This window comes from Dreissena polymorpha, chromosome 6 (genome assembly GCF_020536995.1).
Source record: "Dreissena polymorpha isolate Duluth1 chromosome 6, UMN_Dpol_1.0, whole genome shotgun sequence".
In the NCBI taxonomy this organism is placed as follows: Eukaryota; Metazoa; Mollusca; class Bivalvia; order Myida; family Dreissenidae; genus Dreissena; species Dreissena polymorpha.
The window spans coordinates 88064674-88084013 of record NC_068360.1 but is presented as its reverse complement, the minus strand read 5'-3'; the positions used below and the strand labels follow the sequence as shown (position 1 = coordinate 88084013).

The 19340-nt window shown below is 33.8% G+C and overlaps 1 protein-coding gene across 1 annotated transcript in view; it reads left to right on the top strand.

The window, feature by feature from the left end:
- The first annotated feature begins 4158 nt into the window (after positions 1-4158).
- Positions 4159-19340, top strand: part of LOC127835881 (uncharacterized) — a 20233-nt gene continuing 5051 nt past the window's right edge. Inside the window, exons 1-2 of the mRNA XM_052362305.1 lie at positions 4159-4744; positions 5255-5671. Of these exons, the coding sequence (XP_052218265.1) occupies positions 4264-4744; positions 5255-5671 (898 nt within the window). The 5' untranslated portion in view covers positions 4159-4263. The remainder of the gene's footprint in view (positions 4745-5254; positions 5672-19340) is intronic.

The following is a 19340-nucleotide window of genomic DNA, read 5'->3' as shown; positions in this document are numbered from 1 at the left end:
AATGAAAACGTCATAAAGGCAATGCTCTGATATAACATAACATACTACTATAACTACTACTACTAGTGCTGCTGTTGATGTTGCTGCTGCTGACGCTACTACTACTACTACTACTACTATTACTACTACTACTAGTACAACAACAACTACTACTACTACTACTACTTCTACTTCTACTACTACTACTACTACTACTACTACTACTACTACTACTACTACTACTACTACTACTACTACTACTACTACCACTACCACTACCACTACCACTGGGCTGGTTAACAGGTCATTGGCAAGGGTCACAAGGGACTGTGACATATAATTTAATTTTACATTTTACGGTGACATTATATTTTGGGCTTAAATTGTTTTGCTTGACCAAACAACCATTAATTTAACCCAAACACATTGAACACTATTTTGTATATCCACAAATGTACGTCTCCCCGAAAGAGTATATTTGTGAAAAACACACAATATGTCATGTTGACAAGTATAAATAATAGTATAGTTTCTAGATAATGCGTACACATACAATCAGAAAAATATGTATACCATTGTCAAAACATAATATGTATATCACTTTTTAAACAGTTGGAAAGAGTTCAAAGTCACAGGGAACTTTACCATATTATTCGTTTCTGCTCAATATTTAACGAAACACTTTGACTTACTGGTCCTTAATGGTACGTGTACGTCTTACATTTTAGCAAAATAAAACAACTATCAACATTTAGGTCAAGAGATCAAAGATTAAGATAATATGGGGATTCTTGTAACAATTCATTGGAATTTGTTTTCTTCATGACACAAATTTAACTGATAAACTAGGGAAAGATTTGACATACGATTTTCCAAGTTAATGTCACGGTTACTCAGAAGGAAAGGGCTAAGCCTTGTCGTTAACTTACGAAAATTAATGTTTAAAAGATTTTCAATATTTTGTGGAAAATATCTGTTGCATTTCAGTATCCATTTTACTTAATGTGGACGTATATGTTTAACGTGCGGTAAGAAAGTAGCATAACAATTATTAATATCAACTTTTATTGTCCGTGTTGATTTATATTAGGGATGGCAAGTGCACCGGAAGTGACTAAATATTGACACAGCGTTGCCGTCGCTAATTTGAAGCTGATTTTCTTGATTACTTTTTATTATTAAAATTGAATGACAAAAACTTTTTTTAAACTTTTAATATTGTACATCAACAATAGAACGAGAAACATGATATTTACATGACGACAAAATAATTACATGACAAAACAGTTAGATCTAAATATAATTTAAGCTGAACTTAAACGAATAATTTACATAGCCACAACACAAATTGAACCTGTTTAACAGACTAAACAGTCAGTCTTTTAAAGTTGCCACGTTTAAAAGTCACTCGTATTGGCGACTTCTTATCGGATGATCTCGTGAAATACTTCAAAGCAGCGGAAGACGTAGGTGGCATTTTGCGTGAACAGAGATTTACTTTATGCGTGTAGCAATTAATATAATTTCAATTAAATGAGGGCGAAATACCAAAAACGTTTATTTAAGTATAATACCTGATTGAATATAGAGTAATTTATTAAAGTTTGGACCATACGATACGCAAATACTTATTAGAGGTTGAGTAAAGATTTTCTAAAAGCTTTTTTGATTCGACAACGTGATTATAACCATACGATCTTTTTTGTTTTTCACACCAAGTCGGCTCTTCTTTTACTCATTTAATCTGTGATCATTTTAAATGTAATTCGAGTTATTAGACCAAGACGGGTCGGTGTTTTAATTGCCATACTTGTTTTTACACGAAGTTGGCTTTTCCTTTACTCATTTCATCTTTGATAATTTTAAATGTAATTAGAGTCATTGGATCAAGTGCAGGTCGGTGTTTTGATTGCCGACGCGATTTGCACCTATCATAATTTTGACACAAAGTGACTGTCTTGGTTAGGCAATTAGCGGGATTCATGACCGGTATACTGTCATCACCATAGCGACGCATTATCGCGCCTACCGGAATAAACATTATGACACGAGGAACAACTTTTTTTACAATGTTTGAAGCAAATTTCACGAATACAAAGTCTTTGAAATTACTCGATTTGTTTTGATTTTTTTCTTCCGAATATTCGATTCGAAAAACAGTATCCGAATATTCGGTCCGTGACCGAATATTGGGATATTCGTTGCCATCCCTAATTTATATAAAAACTGGAATGCATTTGATATTAAGTTTTCATTATATAATCGTCAAGTGTTCATTCATCGTTCCTTACGTATCAAACTCCAGGCGCATGCTGTCTGAGTGATGTACACCATGTTGTTCGGATTTGCATAAATATTATGCACGTATGCTGACATTGGCTCTACCATCTTTGGACCATGGCAACTGATAATGAAACTCCAGCCGTATCTGTTGGATCCATTATTGTTGTTTACTGTATCGAGTCCTGAAAGGCTGTGCTAGTTTGTTCCATTCGAAGAAATCTGCGTGGATCAACACAACCAAGATATATTTTAGTTTGATAAGTGCAATATATTATGTAATTTTGTATTTTTTTGTCAGTTTTTATTAGATTGTGATATATAGTCTCTGACAATACGCTATGAATGGGCATATTCTTACATGCTATGCATCTTTAATTGTAATAATTGTTATGATGAATTGATGATGAGACTTAAATAAACCAATCAACTAAACTAAAACCGAAGTTCAAACTGATGGAATCCACGCCAGGAGATCAATCAGGGTAAACTAACCAGTGCACAAAGCTCAACACAATATCACCCGTACCATGCAAAAATATGTCCTGCGGCAAGCGTAGCTCCAGAGCAGTATGCGTATTAGTATTGTCAGGAGACACCGTGTACAATAATGACATCATGAAATCTCGTGTGAAATTATTCCGGACTGGGTATCTCCTCACCGGAATAAATTGCATACATTAATTTCCAGACGGTATATACACACGCTGAGTGGTAAAATACTTATCAATTCGTATAATTACAAAATAAAAGTAGGACTTATTTACTCTGACGTATGTATCTAGTTTGTGTCGGCTTCAAATCCTTGAACAGATAGAGTTAGTACGGTCGCGCCAAACTATGACGTCCTTTCATTACAATTGTCCGTGAGGATAGTTGTACACTGTCATATCGTATTTACTAATTATTAGCCCTAAACCAAAGTAATTATATTATTTTATTGCATTTATATACAATAATAAATCATAAAGATTTGTAAATTCCTTAAACCGTATATTAGCCTAATGATTTTCAATATTTAATAGCTCGGTGAAACTAAGAACCTGTTCAACATTTAAAATATCTTAACACTATAAGTTTATATTATATATATTTTCAATAATAATATCTGCGAATGAATATATTTGTTTTAAAATAAGATAAATAAAAAAACTGCTTTAAACTGACCCTGTAAGTTTAGTTTATAAAACTTTAGAGAAAAAACATTCCGCTTCTTAATGTCTTGTGTCACATTGAAATGTGGATAACATTAGCATCTTTTGTCGAATATAATTTACCAAAAATCTTCATTAATTTGAAATGCCAAACAAAGTGTCATAACGGTCGCATTTTCAAAAAAAAATTATTGACAGAAACAATTATTCTTATGTGAAATGCCAACTCAAACGAACTTAAGACGGGCTCAGTTTACCCTGCTGATTACCAGATCCTGGATTCGGACAAGCAAATAGACGTATTTGTTTCCATGTACACGAATACGCATTTACTATGCATGAAAATTATTGTGTAATGAACAATAATATTAACTACAGTCAACTACATGGAATATTGTGTTTTTTCATATAAGTTTTTCATAGTATAGATATCAATATACACAAATAAGGTTGAACATAAAATATATCATTTATAAGAACGCTATTTGTTATCAGGTTTTGTTCCGCCGAAGTTACTGATACCATGAATAAGATAAACTTATTTATGAATGAACACTCTGTGCGCATAACTCTTTGCATTTCTCCGCAGTTTCAATATTCAAGGGCATAATTAATGCATAAAATAGCAAAGTTACATGTTCATACTTGCGAATTTGAAGTACGATTTAAAAGTGTATTGATTATACATGCTCATATCAATGTAGACTTATCATGATCTTGACAATCACTCACGAATATTGTAACTTTCGGCTATGCATGTTGATTTGGTGTACATCGTGACCGCAATAAAATAATTTTATTTCAGTGACCTTGTGATTCTTTCGACATATACATCTCAGATATCATTTGTATGCACTATTTGCTTGTTGGACATGGTATCGACGCAATCGCGTTAAAACTAACAATACTTGCAAATCTGAAATCTTCCGGAGCTATAATGAAGAAAGAAATGAAAATTATTCTGTTTGTACTTAGTCTCGCCGTGATATCATTGGCAGCGGAACCCGCATGCCCTTCGTGCTCAAAATACCATTACGAGGAGATGCTGTTGGAGCGAGTTCTCCGCAATGAACTTGCCTTGGAACATACGCTAACAAAAATCAAGGAAACTAATACCAATGTCGTGGACGCATTGAAGAAGCTTCAAGATGAAAACAATAAAGTCAACACTGCTATTGAATTAATGGAACGTAAGGAGATTTTAATGGAAGCAACATTGGACGATTCTGTAAAAACAGCTTTGAAAAACGTGTCTGAATCTCTGACTCACATCCTTACTGAATCAGGACGGGCGATCAAAGAAATGGAAAGCAAAGTGGAGCGTTTTAAAGGTAAAATGGAAAGGCATACTTGAAGTATTCAAAACATAGTTACTTAGTTAAAAGTTGTCATATTGCATTATTTCGTTTAAGCATGTAATTCAAAACTTAAAAAAAAATATTATGAATCACATGATTGTGTATTTGTGACATTATATATATACTATAAGAATCTTTCATATGCTTTTAATCACGTAATGCATTTCGATTTTCAAATATTTGAAATTTTAAACAGACATTTGTTATAAATAATATTTTTCATAACATTTTTTAAACAAATGAAATAAGTTTATAACCAAACGAAATACCAAAAATAAATTTTATCTAACGGCATAAAGCACCAATACTTTTTATTGTAACATTAACTAGTATGCATACATATAAAAATAAAGCCTGATTATAGGCAACTGGTTGGTGGATAACTGAAACTAAATACAGTAAAAATTAAAAACTTAAGCGCCTTTGAACTTTGGATATTAAACGATTCCGCAAAAAAGCAATGTGTAAACGTTTATGTTTCAGGAGATCTGAAGACCCCAACAATACAGTTTCGTGCCCAGCTCGCCTCCCATGGATCCTCTATAAATGTGAACACCGGTCAAGATGTAGTGTTTACACGAGTAGAAGTCAACGAAGGTCAAGGCTATGACAAAGGAACAGGAAAGTTCACCGCCTCTGTTGCCGGTCTATACAACTTCGCTGTCCACTATTGCACTCAGGGTTCGCACTATGTTTACCTGGAGATTGTACACAACGGCAAGTCTCTACAGATATCATCTAACTATGGGGCTGACGGAGCAATCCAGTGCTCTTCGCTGCAGGCCTATGTCGTGTTGTCCATAGGTGACGTTGTCTGGGTGCGAAGTACCGATACAAGTTACTTTCATCATGATGACGGTTATCGGCCCACTAAATTTTCTGGAGTACTGATTCGTGCGTGATATCCGAATGACGTTTATATGTACTATTGTATGGAGCTTGTGTCGGAATTTGTTTTATTTTGTTAGCATATACAAATCAAGTTTTGAATCAAATGAAACTTTTGAATGTGTTTTTTATGATTTTTTGCAATTGCAAATTAGTTATTTTTGTTTAAGTATAAAATAATATCAAAACCTCATGTCTACACGTTTCTATCGCTTCTCACTACCGAAGGTATTGTAAGATTCTAATTGCTATTTCCGTCATTTTAAAAACAATCTGTTTGTATAATTTATTTTTGTTAACAATAACATTTCACTTAGAAGTGTAGGTTAAATATTCGTCTTTTTATTGCTAAACAGACATTCAATTTTTTAAATAATTAGTGCGTATAAGCTTGTATAATATGCATGTGATTTGAGTATTAATTATATACGAGTCAACATAAACTATTGCAGTCTAGATGTGATTATTTTCTAGGGATTATCATGCTTCCGACCTGGTCTATTGAGCATAAAACACGTTTGTTTTCAGATTTTGTAAAACTTATTATCTCGTTTTCAAATATTAAAATTGCAAGAATTACATATTAAGAGCGCCAAGATTATCCGTGTAGAAATATTTCGAAAAAATAGAGAACATACATTTGACTCGACAACATCATGCACTACCGTTAAATGGGCTTCCTACAGACCACAAACGCTGCGATGATGCTAGTTTCTGTTGCTATTTTTAAACTTAGGTCTTTACCTTATTTATGTTTGTTGATGCTGTGTGTACATGTAATGTCCAGTATTGCATAGGCAATCGTTCACTAGTCTTCATTTCACGACTAGCGGATGTTATCAACGATTTCTATTCTAATTATATTGCTTATTGGTCATTATCGGCTCTGTCACTACTTAGATCGTACCCGGGACACGGAAAATTTACTTAAAAGTACTCCGGAGTAAGGCCGGTTACTATTAAGCGTATTTTGTGTACCCAGGTTAAAATTGCAAAAAACATAAGAGTACAATGAAACGGCATTTCGACATCGATCAATTGAGCTCAATAATTTCGGGAGTTGCAGTGTTCTTATATACAATAGCCGTACCAACTCGGAAATTCGGTATGCTACAAAACCTTTACTGTGCTCTTTATTCTTTATAGTCTAGTATATGATATTGAGTGCGTATAATGGTGAAGGTATAGACAGAAGGCATATGGTGCCTATATGATTTGGACACACCATCTAAAGCAGTCGGAAAGACTAACGGTTTCAGAAAACAATGGTTATAAAGTCAGTAAGTTAGTGCAGCCTTTCGTATTATTGTTATTTTGTAACCTGGAATTCGTACTTGTAGGTTAAGATAAATCTATGAACAATACATCTTCATTAGTGTCGTCACTAGGGGATCGCTGCAAGTAAATATGTACGCCAGGTTATAGTCACATATTTATGTAATCCCTGATGAGGGAAATCATTCATAAGAGAGACATTCACGAGATTTGATTACCATGAGAACGTTTGTTGATACTGCCATTGTTATGATGCGATGTTTGTTTTCTCACGGAAAGATATGTTCAAACATGATAAATTACGATAAGAGGGTCAAGTTGTCCATAAATATTTCGCCTTTGTTATTTGGCGCGGCAAATTTTGAATCCAGGGCCATGATTTAAACAATTATCAGAGGACTACAATGGTATTTTCCGAACAAAATATCGAAGCCGTGTGCTTCGTTGTTGCATATCATTGTTGTTAAATTCTTATGCTATGGTGAGATATAAAACATTTTACCAGCACACTCCCAGCCAGTACCTATGTTGATCCTTTGAAAATGCTTTTAACAAAGTAAACAACCACTATACGATGAATCATACCTGCATTTACTGAACAGATTTTCATGCAAAACGATTGAATCATGAAGACTTTTTCAGTTGTTTTTGTTAATGTTTATACCATATGTGGACGCTTACTAGTAGTTGGGCCTTGAAAAGGCAAGGTTAAAAGGATTTACATGTAAGACAATGTTTTGAATCTTTTAAAGATGCGGAAAGCGTGTTCTTGTAGCAAAAGGTATCAATCAAATATATTTATAATAACAATATGACCGTTTCAATAATACAATAATATTAATGATATGCACATTTAATAATACAAATAGATAAGAAACACGTACTAAGTACCGCCGTTTCGGAACAGTTCCTTTATTTGTATATTGCTCATGCCTTTATCTAATACGCTTTCGGCTCGGGCTTGCACTGTCAGACATCTAACGCTACCAATGCAGCATTCGTCCTCTTATCACATGTATTTCGAGAACCCAAAATGATAAATGCTCAAAACGGTCGAGGGAAGCTAGTAAATGCTGGCATAAACACAGCAGCGCTTTTATTATATTATCATACTCGCTTTCGTTTCTCGTTGCACGTTCACATGTTCACAATAGTGTGATAGTATTTATATTTTCCATACGGTTCCACTTGGTCGCAGGATAGAGACCATTTTTATAAACGCTTGAACATTACAGAAAATATACGTTCGCTGTGAACACATTAGAAATGATAAATAGTGTAAGTGTATATAAAGTAAGTGTACACTTGTAATTGTAAAAGGATGAATACAAATTTAATTTTGTTAACACAGCTGAAAATAAACAAAGCAAAGAATTACTAGAAACTATTAAACTAGGGAACTAAGCGGAAAAATCTTAAATGCTAAAGCTTCCATTCATTTACAGACAATTGATTATGAGTTTGTTCTTTCAAATGGGTGATGATGTCATGCATTGTAACAATACCTTATTAAACTCTGATCAAACTAAATTAAATTGAATATTTGATATATGGAACACATGAGCATATTCCTGTTTACGTTACTTTTTTTTGTAAAATATTAAACCTAGGATAATTTCCAAACAAGGTATCGAAAGGTTACATGGTACCAATTCACCTCAGTAGTCCAGCCGATTGTAGAAGTAGGTTTTAAGTATATGTGCTCTTAAGTGTAATTGGTAAACTTTAATTAGTTAAGATTGTCAGACGGGGATGAACCGTATCAATTTTTATTATAAACACTTCTATTATTCAGAGCGAGACGGGTATGAGTACATCATTGCTGCTCTACATGTTCGTATGACGCATTTCATCAATCGAATTTAACATGTATATTGCTCATTTATACAATTTAAAAAATGCGTATGATGATATTATCGGGTGAAACCTTTGGTTTTAAATATATACTTGGTATCGGTGGAAAGTTAAAAGATCTTTCAAATATCAGGTTTAAAATAGATAAAGATTTTATAATAATATAAGACGCGCTTTTGAACATTATTTATGTTTTAGGCACGAGGAACATTTTTCTCCGATATTGTTTTCTCTCTATAACTCTCTAACGACTTACAACATGCATTTTTTTTTGTAAAGGGGTAGATAGAGTTGATAAAGGACACTGACATTTTTGCAATCACACAATTTTGATATTTGTTCGTATTCTATAATTGAATTACAATATAGCCCAAATATTTTGAGTGGATATTGTAAAGAATGGGAACACATCGATAATTTAATTAAAAAGGTGAATTATGTTCAAAAAAGGTTTTTGAATATCCCCAAATTCAATCGTTTACATACTTTTATTTTGTTACCAATGTTACATGTTCAGGTATTGTTTTAACTAAGATGAGTCCATTAAGCCAGGCATTTGAAATTCCGACCGGTCAAGCACAACACGCGTTATTTAATTTGAGTTTAACAGAGACTTTGTCATTAATCCCGGAACACAAATTTGATATTTGTAAAAACTAATAATGCCTGTTGTACATCATCGCTAATAAATATTTGTCTCGTTGAAACGAATTTATATAAAACAATACATACACTATTCATAACATATGTTTTATCTGTGCAAAACAGAACTCACCATCATTTCATGATATTATACGAACCGATTATATATTTTAACTTTAAATACATTAAACAAGATTACATACTGGTATTGAGTAATAAACGCGTTAGCATATAACCACATGTGTGTTATATTCAAGGTTATGCTAAATTATGTTGATTTGAATCCGTTAAAATATAACCGGGCAAAACAAGTTATCATTGATCTTCGAAAACACAGTTCTACCGTCCACTTCAAAAAGTATAGTTAATGACATTCTTAGTAATATTGAATAGCGTTATATATATATACAAACAAACATAGCCTCGAGTATGCAACGGCTATCAGCTTACAGATTTCCTAAGACACGGACACATGGAACACTTCACTATCACCTAACAGAGTTGATACAATTGTAACGTGTCAATGACGAATTTGATATATATCAACTGATATATCACGTGGACTCATTTATGAAAATCGTTTTTTGTTTGCGAGGCGATGTACACAATAGAATAAACTATAAACCTATTTTGTTTATTTATTTGGTATATGAAATTTAATTTCACGCCTTTCGCATACACTCCTAAAACGAGCGATACTCTAAGTTTTAATATTTGGCCTAACCCCCAATCTTGGCATATATGTAAATGGAATCGTTTATCCTAATTAAAGTTTAACTTGATAGTTGTTCGTTGAATGCAGGTTAGTTATGTTATTGAGTTGGTACGTTAACAGGAATATGCAACGCGTGTTCAACTGATTGTTTCTTATACACTTTTGGACTGGTATCAATTATAGTTTGACATTCGGACAAACCTCGAATTAATTTAGGTGTTTTCATACTGGCATTTTTGTCCGGACGTCAACCATTTCTTTAATCTAGCAAAAACGTCTATCAAATGAAGTCAATAAAGGAATGTTATGGCTAAAAGGGTTATTGATTTTTACATCACCAGTAGATTTTGACATAAACACTTAGTCGCAAGAAATTTTTGACATTTCAAACAAATCATTGCGAGAACTTCAGCCCTCTTTTATCCGACTTATGAATCAGATTCGCGACCACCGCATGCCAACTTATGGATCCGATTTAATGATCGATTTGCTGTTACATTGGATTAAAAGTTTATAATATTGATACAATTGCGTGTTTGACAAGTATAGTTTTGAATTTTATAAGCCAGGTAGAATTCACGTTACTTGGGACTTCTTGTCACATGCTCTTTGGTGACACATGAAAAGGTTGATAGAAACCGCCGACCCATTCTGAGTGTTATCTTATGAAATTAATTCTTGTGAGATTAGCTCTATATGCCGAAATGACAGCTCACTAAGCATTTGTCTTTCGCATCTGGTTTTGTCGTACTTGAAATAACACTGCATTGGTACCACTGCATCGACTTGAACAAGCAATTTACTATCATAATTGAAGTGTTTGACAAGGTGTATATTTTTATTAAGCGCTCTTGATATGTTGAGTGGGCGACATTCTCAATTTAAGGGTCGTTTCTATACAATAAAATAGAATTAGAAATAAACACAGCACCTAAAGACCGGATTGATTGCTTTTACTGTAACAATAGTTCGGTTTATATAGTAAATACAGATAGATAAAGATAGTATTGTAATGAATTAGTGTGTTTCGAGAAATTTTGAATTAATTTGCTCAAACATTGTTTTTTATTTTAAAATTAATAAATTGTTTTGACACTGATGTAATATCATATGTCGTCAAATTAATAAACGTGTGTTTATTTAAAAAAAAGTATACTAACATAAAGCAGTATTTTGAACTTATAGATGATTTTTACTTGCTAACTGTATCACATGGGCATTCTTTGCTGCAAAGCGCATGGGCTTTGATTTCACGTTAAACGTAACCCGCGATATGTAAAAATTACATGTGTTATTCCTTAGATAAAAACGTAAACTTATTCGGTTATTTAATGTCAATGGCATAAGCTTTGCAAATTTAGTTCATGTCACGAACCTTTATATAATTTACTATAACATATTATAAGTCATACCTTTCATAATGACAGAATAAAACTTAATTTATATTCTAACAGGACCTGTTAATTATTGACCTGTTACGATAATCAGTTCCGTCACGTATATTAGTGAATTTCTGTTAACTATTTATTCCCACGTGAATTAATTGGTCCGGGATTTGCTACGACGAGTTTGAACTTCTGCGCTGTAATTGTTAAATAAATATTTTATATTTATCCCAAATCACAAATCATTCTATGTTCTCTATACCATATTGTACTACAAAATACGTAATTTAAACGTGCGCGTTTGGAATTAGTTGTTTATTAAAAAAAATAATGTGATAAGTGCAAATCCAAGTACTATAACAGTCTGATCCGGATATGAATAGCTTTTACGGAAACCTACATTCATATTGTAAGAAGCCAAAGAAGCATGTTTACACACAACGTAGATGCGCATGCGCCAAGATGTGTATCGAGGATATGTAATAGCTTGCCTACGTATGATTTTCAAATATCATATCGAATAATTGGTTAATCCAGTAGAATTTAACGTTATTACGACAGGAAGTGTGGTACCTTAATATTAATTCTTAATCTTGAAAAATGTGTATATTACCTTTAAAATAACACTTACATCAGAAGTATTTTTAAAGAAACAATAACGTTTTAGGCAAAGGCAGATTTATACTTTAAATAGTCTAACTCGGCCGTAAATCTCTCTAAGTATTGTTATTTAATACCCGCGAAAATATTAATGTTAAAAGCATGAAGTTAGAGACTATACATGTTGATATCATCTTTATACTTATACTTATAGGTGTACTTGGCCTGAACACAAATTATTACGTATTGTTGCTAAATATTGATTCAGATAAACATCTGTTATGTTTTATTTTTTCAATCGCGTTTAATTTATCAACGCTACTAAAAATATTGAAACATATTAACATGTATCACATGTTTTCATTTCTATTGTGATGAAATGTTGTTTATTGGAATCAAGCGGATGGGCACGCTGCCGTAGCGCATGATAACGGCATATAACAGACGGAGCTTACTGACTGCCAGATTGATGTCACGTGATAAAGATCTCGTTTTTGCCGCGCAAAGTCCCGATTATTTCTTTTGGTCCGAAAGGGTGTATCCAATCTTCGTTTATTTATAGATATTTGCTTTAATGTAGCTCGCGATAATAACTCCGCCTTTTCACCCCTACGCATGCGCAGTACTAGCAAAAGCTTGCAGTCTAAACTCCGCCTTTTCACCCGTACGCATGTTCAGAGTTCTAGCATCCCTACTTAGCCCTAACAATCCGCTTTCACCCCAATACTTCTTTGGCGAATACTCGGACATCCGGCGTCAATTTGACTTAATTTGGCTCATAATTATATATTTTTCCCTGAAAGGTCACAGGCGCAGGTAAATAATCTCTGATATACACACACCCACCCCAAAAATCCTTAAAACTCCTAAAGTGGATTGTTAGAGATTAATCCCTAAAAACACCTGGATTGTTCGAGATTAATCTCCACAAATATTCATCCATTAGCAACCCCTTATTTACAGAACAAATTCTCTAACCCCACTGTGCCATCAATTATTTATTATTAAAGTTTTCATAATAACATGTTAAAATATGAACGTAGTAAGAACAATAAAATAACAAAAGTAGTCCAACACCGCTATATTGAATGCCAGTACGTACACCATACTGAAGTGTACATACACAGGTGTATATTCCTGTGTGGAGGTTAGTCTTTTTACTTACTTTCACAATGGTAAGATAGACTTATGTATGGGTTTAAACGGCTTGTGCTCTCAGCTGTGAACCCTTTTTCTATGGTATATATTGGTGATCAAAATTATGTTAAATATTTGTATACAATGTGAATAATATTGTTTTCTAAACTTCTTACGATGTCCAACGCAGGTGCCTCAGTCATCATGTGATATATACATCCGGTACTTTGCGTTTGACGTCCAATCTTGTAATTTAATATTTTCCACATGGAGTTATCACAATTCATATGCATCTCGCTGGAAGCTTTGAAGACACCGTTCTGGTAAATTACCAACCAAACAGTATGTTAGACATTCAATCCATAGCTGCCAGGTCAATCCTCTGCAATTGTAAGGCTTTATGTAAATGCATGTACTGAGGTATAATGCATCTTCAAATTCTATTAGTTACGGGAACAAATGGAAATAAAAGTACTTACAAAACCAAATTACCTAATTAACAAGAATAAAATACTGAATCAAATTGGATAGCGTGTTACGTAAGCAGTATGGATATGAGTCTTTAATTAACTTAAACTACTACTAGCATACAACAGTCGAGTCAGAAACAGATACATTAGTATAAATCATACATAGACGTATTAGATCATATATTTGCTTCTAAACTACATAAGCTTAAACGAAACGTAGCCAAACATTAATAATATTTGTTTTTTATCATAAACAAGTACAAACTGAAGTTTCACTATCTGTTTACGAGGTTGTGAATCGGCGTTGTGTAATATAATTGGACGGGTACACAACTGACATACTATATTGGACGAGCCCATATGCGGGTCCCATTTGAATATACCAGCTGCATTTTTTTGTACATTTTACGTATTCTATTTTGTATTTACCATATTCACGTTTAATGGACATCGTAGCGTTACGTCAATTAAAATGCGCGAGCACACACGTCATAAAATTTACAAATGATGTTGTGCGATAATACATGTAGTTGTTAGCATCCTTTTCACGAGCTAATCCCTTCAGAGACATTATCTAGAAATAATTGCAGCATGTTTAAAATCTGCATCTTATTATAATTGTGTAAATTATATAGATTTTTTTATGACAAGTAGGACTTTAAGTCCAACACGTTAAAATATGAAACTTAAAGTTGGTAAGCAATGCGACAGGTAAATGTATGATATAAATAGGAATTCAACATGGTATTATAGGACGAACATAATATATGACATTTACATGTTTGCATATGGCAAGTCGCATCTATTTGTCTTCCAATAGACAGTAGCTTGTGGTACATTTAAGCTTCATTAAATATATGTTTAAACGTGTTTTTTTTATTTCGTTGATACAGAGAGGTCAACACAGAGAACTCAGACGTTCTGTTTGAAATAAAGTTAAAGCGAAAACCTGCGTTCTATATCATCAATATCATCGTTCCCGTCATGCTGCTGGCCATCATAAACACGTTAACGTTCGTTCTTCCAATCACGTCGGGCGAACGTGCCAGCTTTTCAGTTACGGTATTCCTCCCAATGGCGGTGTTTCTAACTATCTTTGCCGCGTCATTGCCCTAAAACTCCGATATCGTCTCATTATTGTCCGTGTACTTGATGATTATGACTGTTTTAAGTACGGTTATTGTGGTTATGTGTCTTGTGGAAGCGCGATTAGCAACTCGTAACACGACGGACCACATTATTTATTGACTTTGTATAAATTTGCCGAATTTCTAAGATGCAAGACATGTAGACGTAAACAAGTGTACCCGGCGTTGTCGAATAGGTTTGGCTATGTCAATTGGATTGATATCGTTGATTCAATGGATGTTCTACTGTTTATATTTTATCCTGTCACATGCCTTTAAATCAGCCCGATAACCAGGTAACCTAATTATCCCAAAATATATTAGGCTAGATGACCACGTGACCTCGAATATCCGTCAGTTGCTCTCCGCGCATGCGCACGCCTGTACTAGTTTCTATATATAAAATATACTTGTTTTTAATTAAAGAAAACAACAAAATACATGTAAAGCACTTTTTTTAAACATTATTATTTTAACAGCATAATTTCGTCTTTTTGTATTGAATTAATAACGATTGACTCGATTTCTGTGTTGTTTAACAAGATTGAAGCTAGCCTTAGCGTTTTGCATGACGTGACGTAACAATGTTTTTGTTCGCGCGTGTTTTTTCCCATATTAAATATTTAAACACAAAATACTCGAAAACTAGATATTTTAAAAATATTTCAACGAATGTGACAGGATAAATAGAATAATAGGTTGGTGACGTGGATGGAGAATGGTTATCTGGCTCGTCTTCGGCTCACCCGATAACTTCCTCCGACTTGCCAGATAACCATTCTCCATCCACGTCACCAACCTATTATTCTCTATATTCATGACATTGACCATACTAAGCCCTGTTGTTATATTCGCAATAGCAAAAAGACACCGATCATTCAACCCATGCCAATATAAGGATTTCACTCGATACGATTTCGTAAGTGAACCGGTGCCGGAACACACTCACACTACTTTCTACTATCTATTTTCGAAAAGGCTAAAATGAGTTTGTTATTGTATGGCAATTAACTTCAGTCCAAATCCTCACCCGATACGACTCGAGTTAGTCTGTTCAACAGGCCTTAGGTTAACGGAGTTAGCCTGTACGGACAGGCAATGGTATTACCATCATATCATTTGGTATGGGGTTAGCCTCTAGATAACCTGGCTCAAAGATCTATAAATAAATAGTCTTATATAACGAAGGAAAAGGGATTAGGCTACGGTATCTCGATCTTTCCGATTATTTATAAAGAATAATGAAAGAAAAACGCCTTTTTAGGTCTTAAACCAATAAAGAATGGAAATATTGGTTATATATTTATATTTTATTTAATGAATTTTAAGATTGAATATAATAAATGCCAAATTGAATCATGTTACCGCGTAGTTTATTTGTAATACATGTGAAATGTACAAAAGATTCATAATATTGAAAAACACTATGCATTTGTTGATACATGTAGTTAAATTATATTTAAATATGCAATAGCAAAAAACAAACAAATAAGAAGTGTGAACGTTATTTTATTTAACTTTTTTTTATATTATTTTCCCATCTATTTATATAATTATTAATTCATTCATTCATTTATCTTTTCATCCGTCCGTCCGTCCGTTAATCCGTTTGTTTGTTCGTTTGTGCGTTCGTGCGTTTGTTTATTGTTTGTTGGTTGGATGGTTGGTTCGTTCTTTGGTTCGTTCCTTGGTTCGTTCGTTTGTTTGTTCGTTTGTTTGTTCTTTTGTTATTTCGTTCATTTTTGGTTTGTTCTTTGGATAATTCTTTTTTTTTCGTTCGTTCGTTCGTTCGATCATTCATTCGTTCGTTCATTCATTTATTCATTCATTTATGTATTTATGTTTTATGCTTTTTTTTGTTTGTTTTTTGTTTGCATTTAATTATTTATTCGTTCATTCATTCATTAATCTTTTCATCCCTTCGTCCGTCCGTTTGTTTTTTTCGTTACTTTTTGCGTAAGTGCGTTTGTTCATTGGTTCGTTCGTTTGTTCATGAGTTCGTTCGTTCGTTCTTCCATCGATCGATCGAACCATCCTTCCATCCTTCCATCCTTCCTTCCTTCCATCCTTCCATCCTTCCATCCTTCCTTCCTTCCTTCCTTCCTTCCTTCCCTTCCTTTCCTTCCTTCCTTCCTTCCTTCCTTCCTTCTTCCTTCCTTCCTTCCTTCCTTCCTTCCTTCCTTCCTTCCTTCCTTCCTTCCTTCCTTCCTTCCTTCCTTCCTTCCTTCCTTCCTTCCTTCCTTCCTTCCTTCCTTCCTTCCTTCCTTCCTTCCTTCCTCCTTCCTTCCTTCCTTCCTTCCTTCCTTCCTTCCTTCCTTCCTTCCTTCTTCCTTCTTCCTTCCTTCCTTCCCTCCTCCCTCCTTCCTTCCTTCCTCCCTCCCTCCCTCCCTCCCTCCCTCCCTCCCTCCCTCCCTCCCGTCCCCTCCCTTCCTCCCTCCTTTCCTTCCTTCCTTCCTTCCTTCCTTCCTTCCTTTCTTCTTTCCTTCCTTGCTTCTTTCCTTTCTTCCTTGTTCTTTCTTCTTCCTTCCTTCCTTCCTTCCTGTCCTTCCTTCCTTCCTTCCTTCCCTTCCTTCCTTGCTCCTTCCTTCCTTCCTTCCTTCCTTCCTTCCTTCCTTCCTTCCTTCCTTCCTTCATTCCTTCCTTCCTTCCTTCCTTCCTAATTCCTTCCTTCCTCCCCTTCCTTTCCTCCATTCCTTCCTTCCTTCCTATCTGCCTTCCTTCCTTTCTTCCTCCCCCCTCCATCCCTACATTCCATACATCCATCCATCACGCCAGCCAGCCAGCCATTTATTCATTCATTTATTTTTTTGATGTTTTGAATAATTTTCTTATTTTGTGTTCAATTTTTTAGCTTTTTTTTTGTTAATTAAATGCATTTATTTTCTTTTTAAATACATTGATGTAACAAACAAACAAAATAAAATAAAGTTAAAAAAAATCTAAATTGAAATAGTGTATATTACTAAAAAATATATTTAAAAGAAATGCGATTAAACCATCCTGGTCATTAAGTAAGATTCTTGATAAATATTAAATTGATACGATTATTTGCCATAATGTATGTCTATAATGTTTGTACAAAACTTGTCCGTATGTAAAAGTCTTAAGGAAAAAAACATCGGTGAAGTACCATGGGTGCTTTTCACAGTATAATACAAGTTTAAACCCTCACAGACGAGAAAAAAATTCAAGGCACGTTATTAAATAACTTAATAATTTATGCGCAAAGTTGGTTTCTATCACAGCACATACTACATTTGAAATAAACATTCACTTGCAAGACATCTTATCGGACAGAGATGCAATTATATTCCTTTATAAAATACGATTTTTAGCCTGAACTTATATGTTGACTTTTAGGTAAGATATTATCTGCTTCCACGGGATGCTTATTAGCTGTTTTATTATTTACTTAATTGTATGTGTCGTCCTCAGTTATCTCCAGGTGTCTAGAAAATCACTGCTTCGACTTTTATGTCATCTATACTCTTTAATTAAAAAGTCAACGGCGCTATTTTCAGACGAGTTTTTATTTCAAAATTGGATTCCATATTATTTTGCCTATGCTTCCTAAACAAACATGTCACAACAATAAAACAGCGGAAGTCTACATTGTGTATTAGCAACCTGCTGTTGTGATCCCTTTCTTATCCATTTGAGCGTCAAGTTATCTCATATAGATCAGACATCGGCCGGCTCCCTTATGTATTAGTCTGACTTAAATTTTCTGTCGTAAAGTATTGTGGTTAGATTGTCCAATTAAGAGACGCAAGTAGTCATAAATGTGTGATCAGAATGTGTGGAAAGACAACTGCGTCTAAATTAAATACTTAAATACAATAAAGTTCAATCGTTGAGAACAGACGTATGCTACATACATAATATGCCATATGAGCATATGTGACAGGGTGGATTTCACATCAAAATTTTAGTATAGTTGTATGTAACCTGTTTTATGTGGTTACGTCTTTTGTGTAATGTACGGTATTGTTTTACGAGCTCTATATTACATTTTAGAAGTTATACATTGTAATTACCTTATAATTGATGGGAAGTTATTGCCAATGACTTTATGTTCTCTGATAATGTCATATCTTCCTTTTTAATACAAAAATTGTTACAAACAAAAATGCTTAGAACAAGAACAACATTTATTCAGAAATAAAGCTTATACAAGCTCATAGCTTACATTATATATGGATTATACAATTTATAAGTGATGGTAGAAGATAAAGGTTGGACAATATTGTTATGAAATGGTTAAAATGGTATGTTTATGAAGGGAATACATGATTTCATCTAATATTGCAACTGCATATCTAAAATTTACTAATTTACTAACCAGACATACTATAATAAGAATTTGCAGTATGGGTACGAACATATTGATACTGATTTTTCAGTTTTTTAATTAATGACATTAAGATGATAAAAAGGAGTAAACCTTATTGGTAAATGTTCAATGGGTTCATGTGC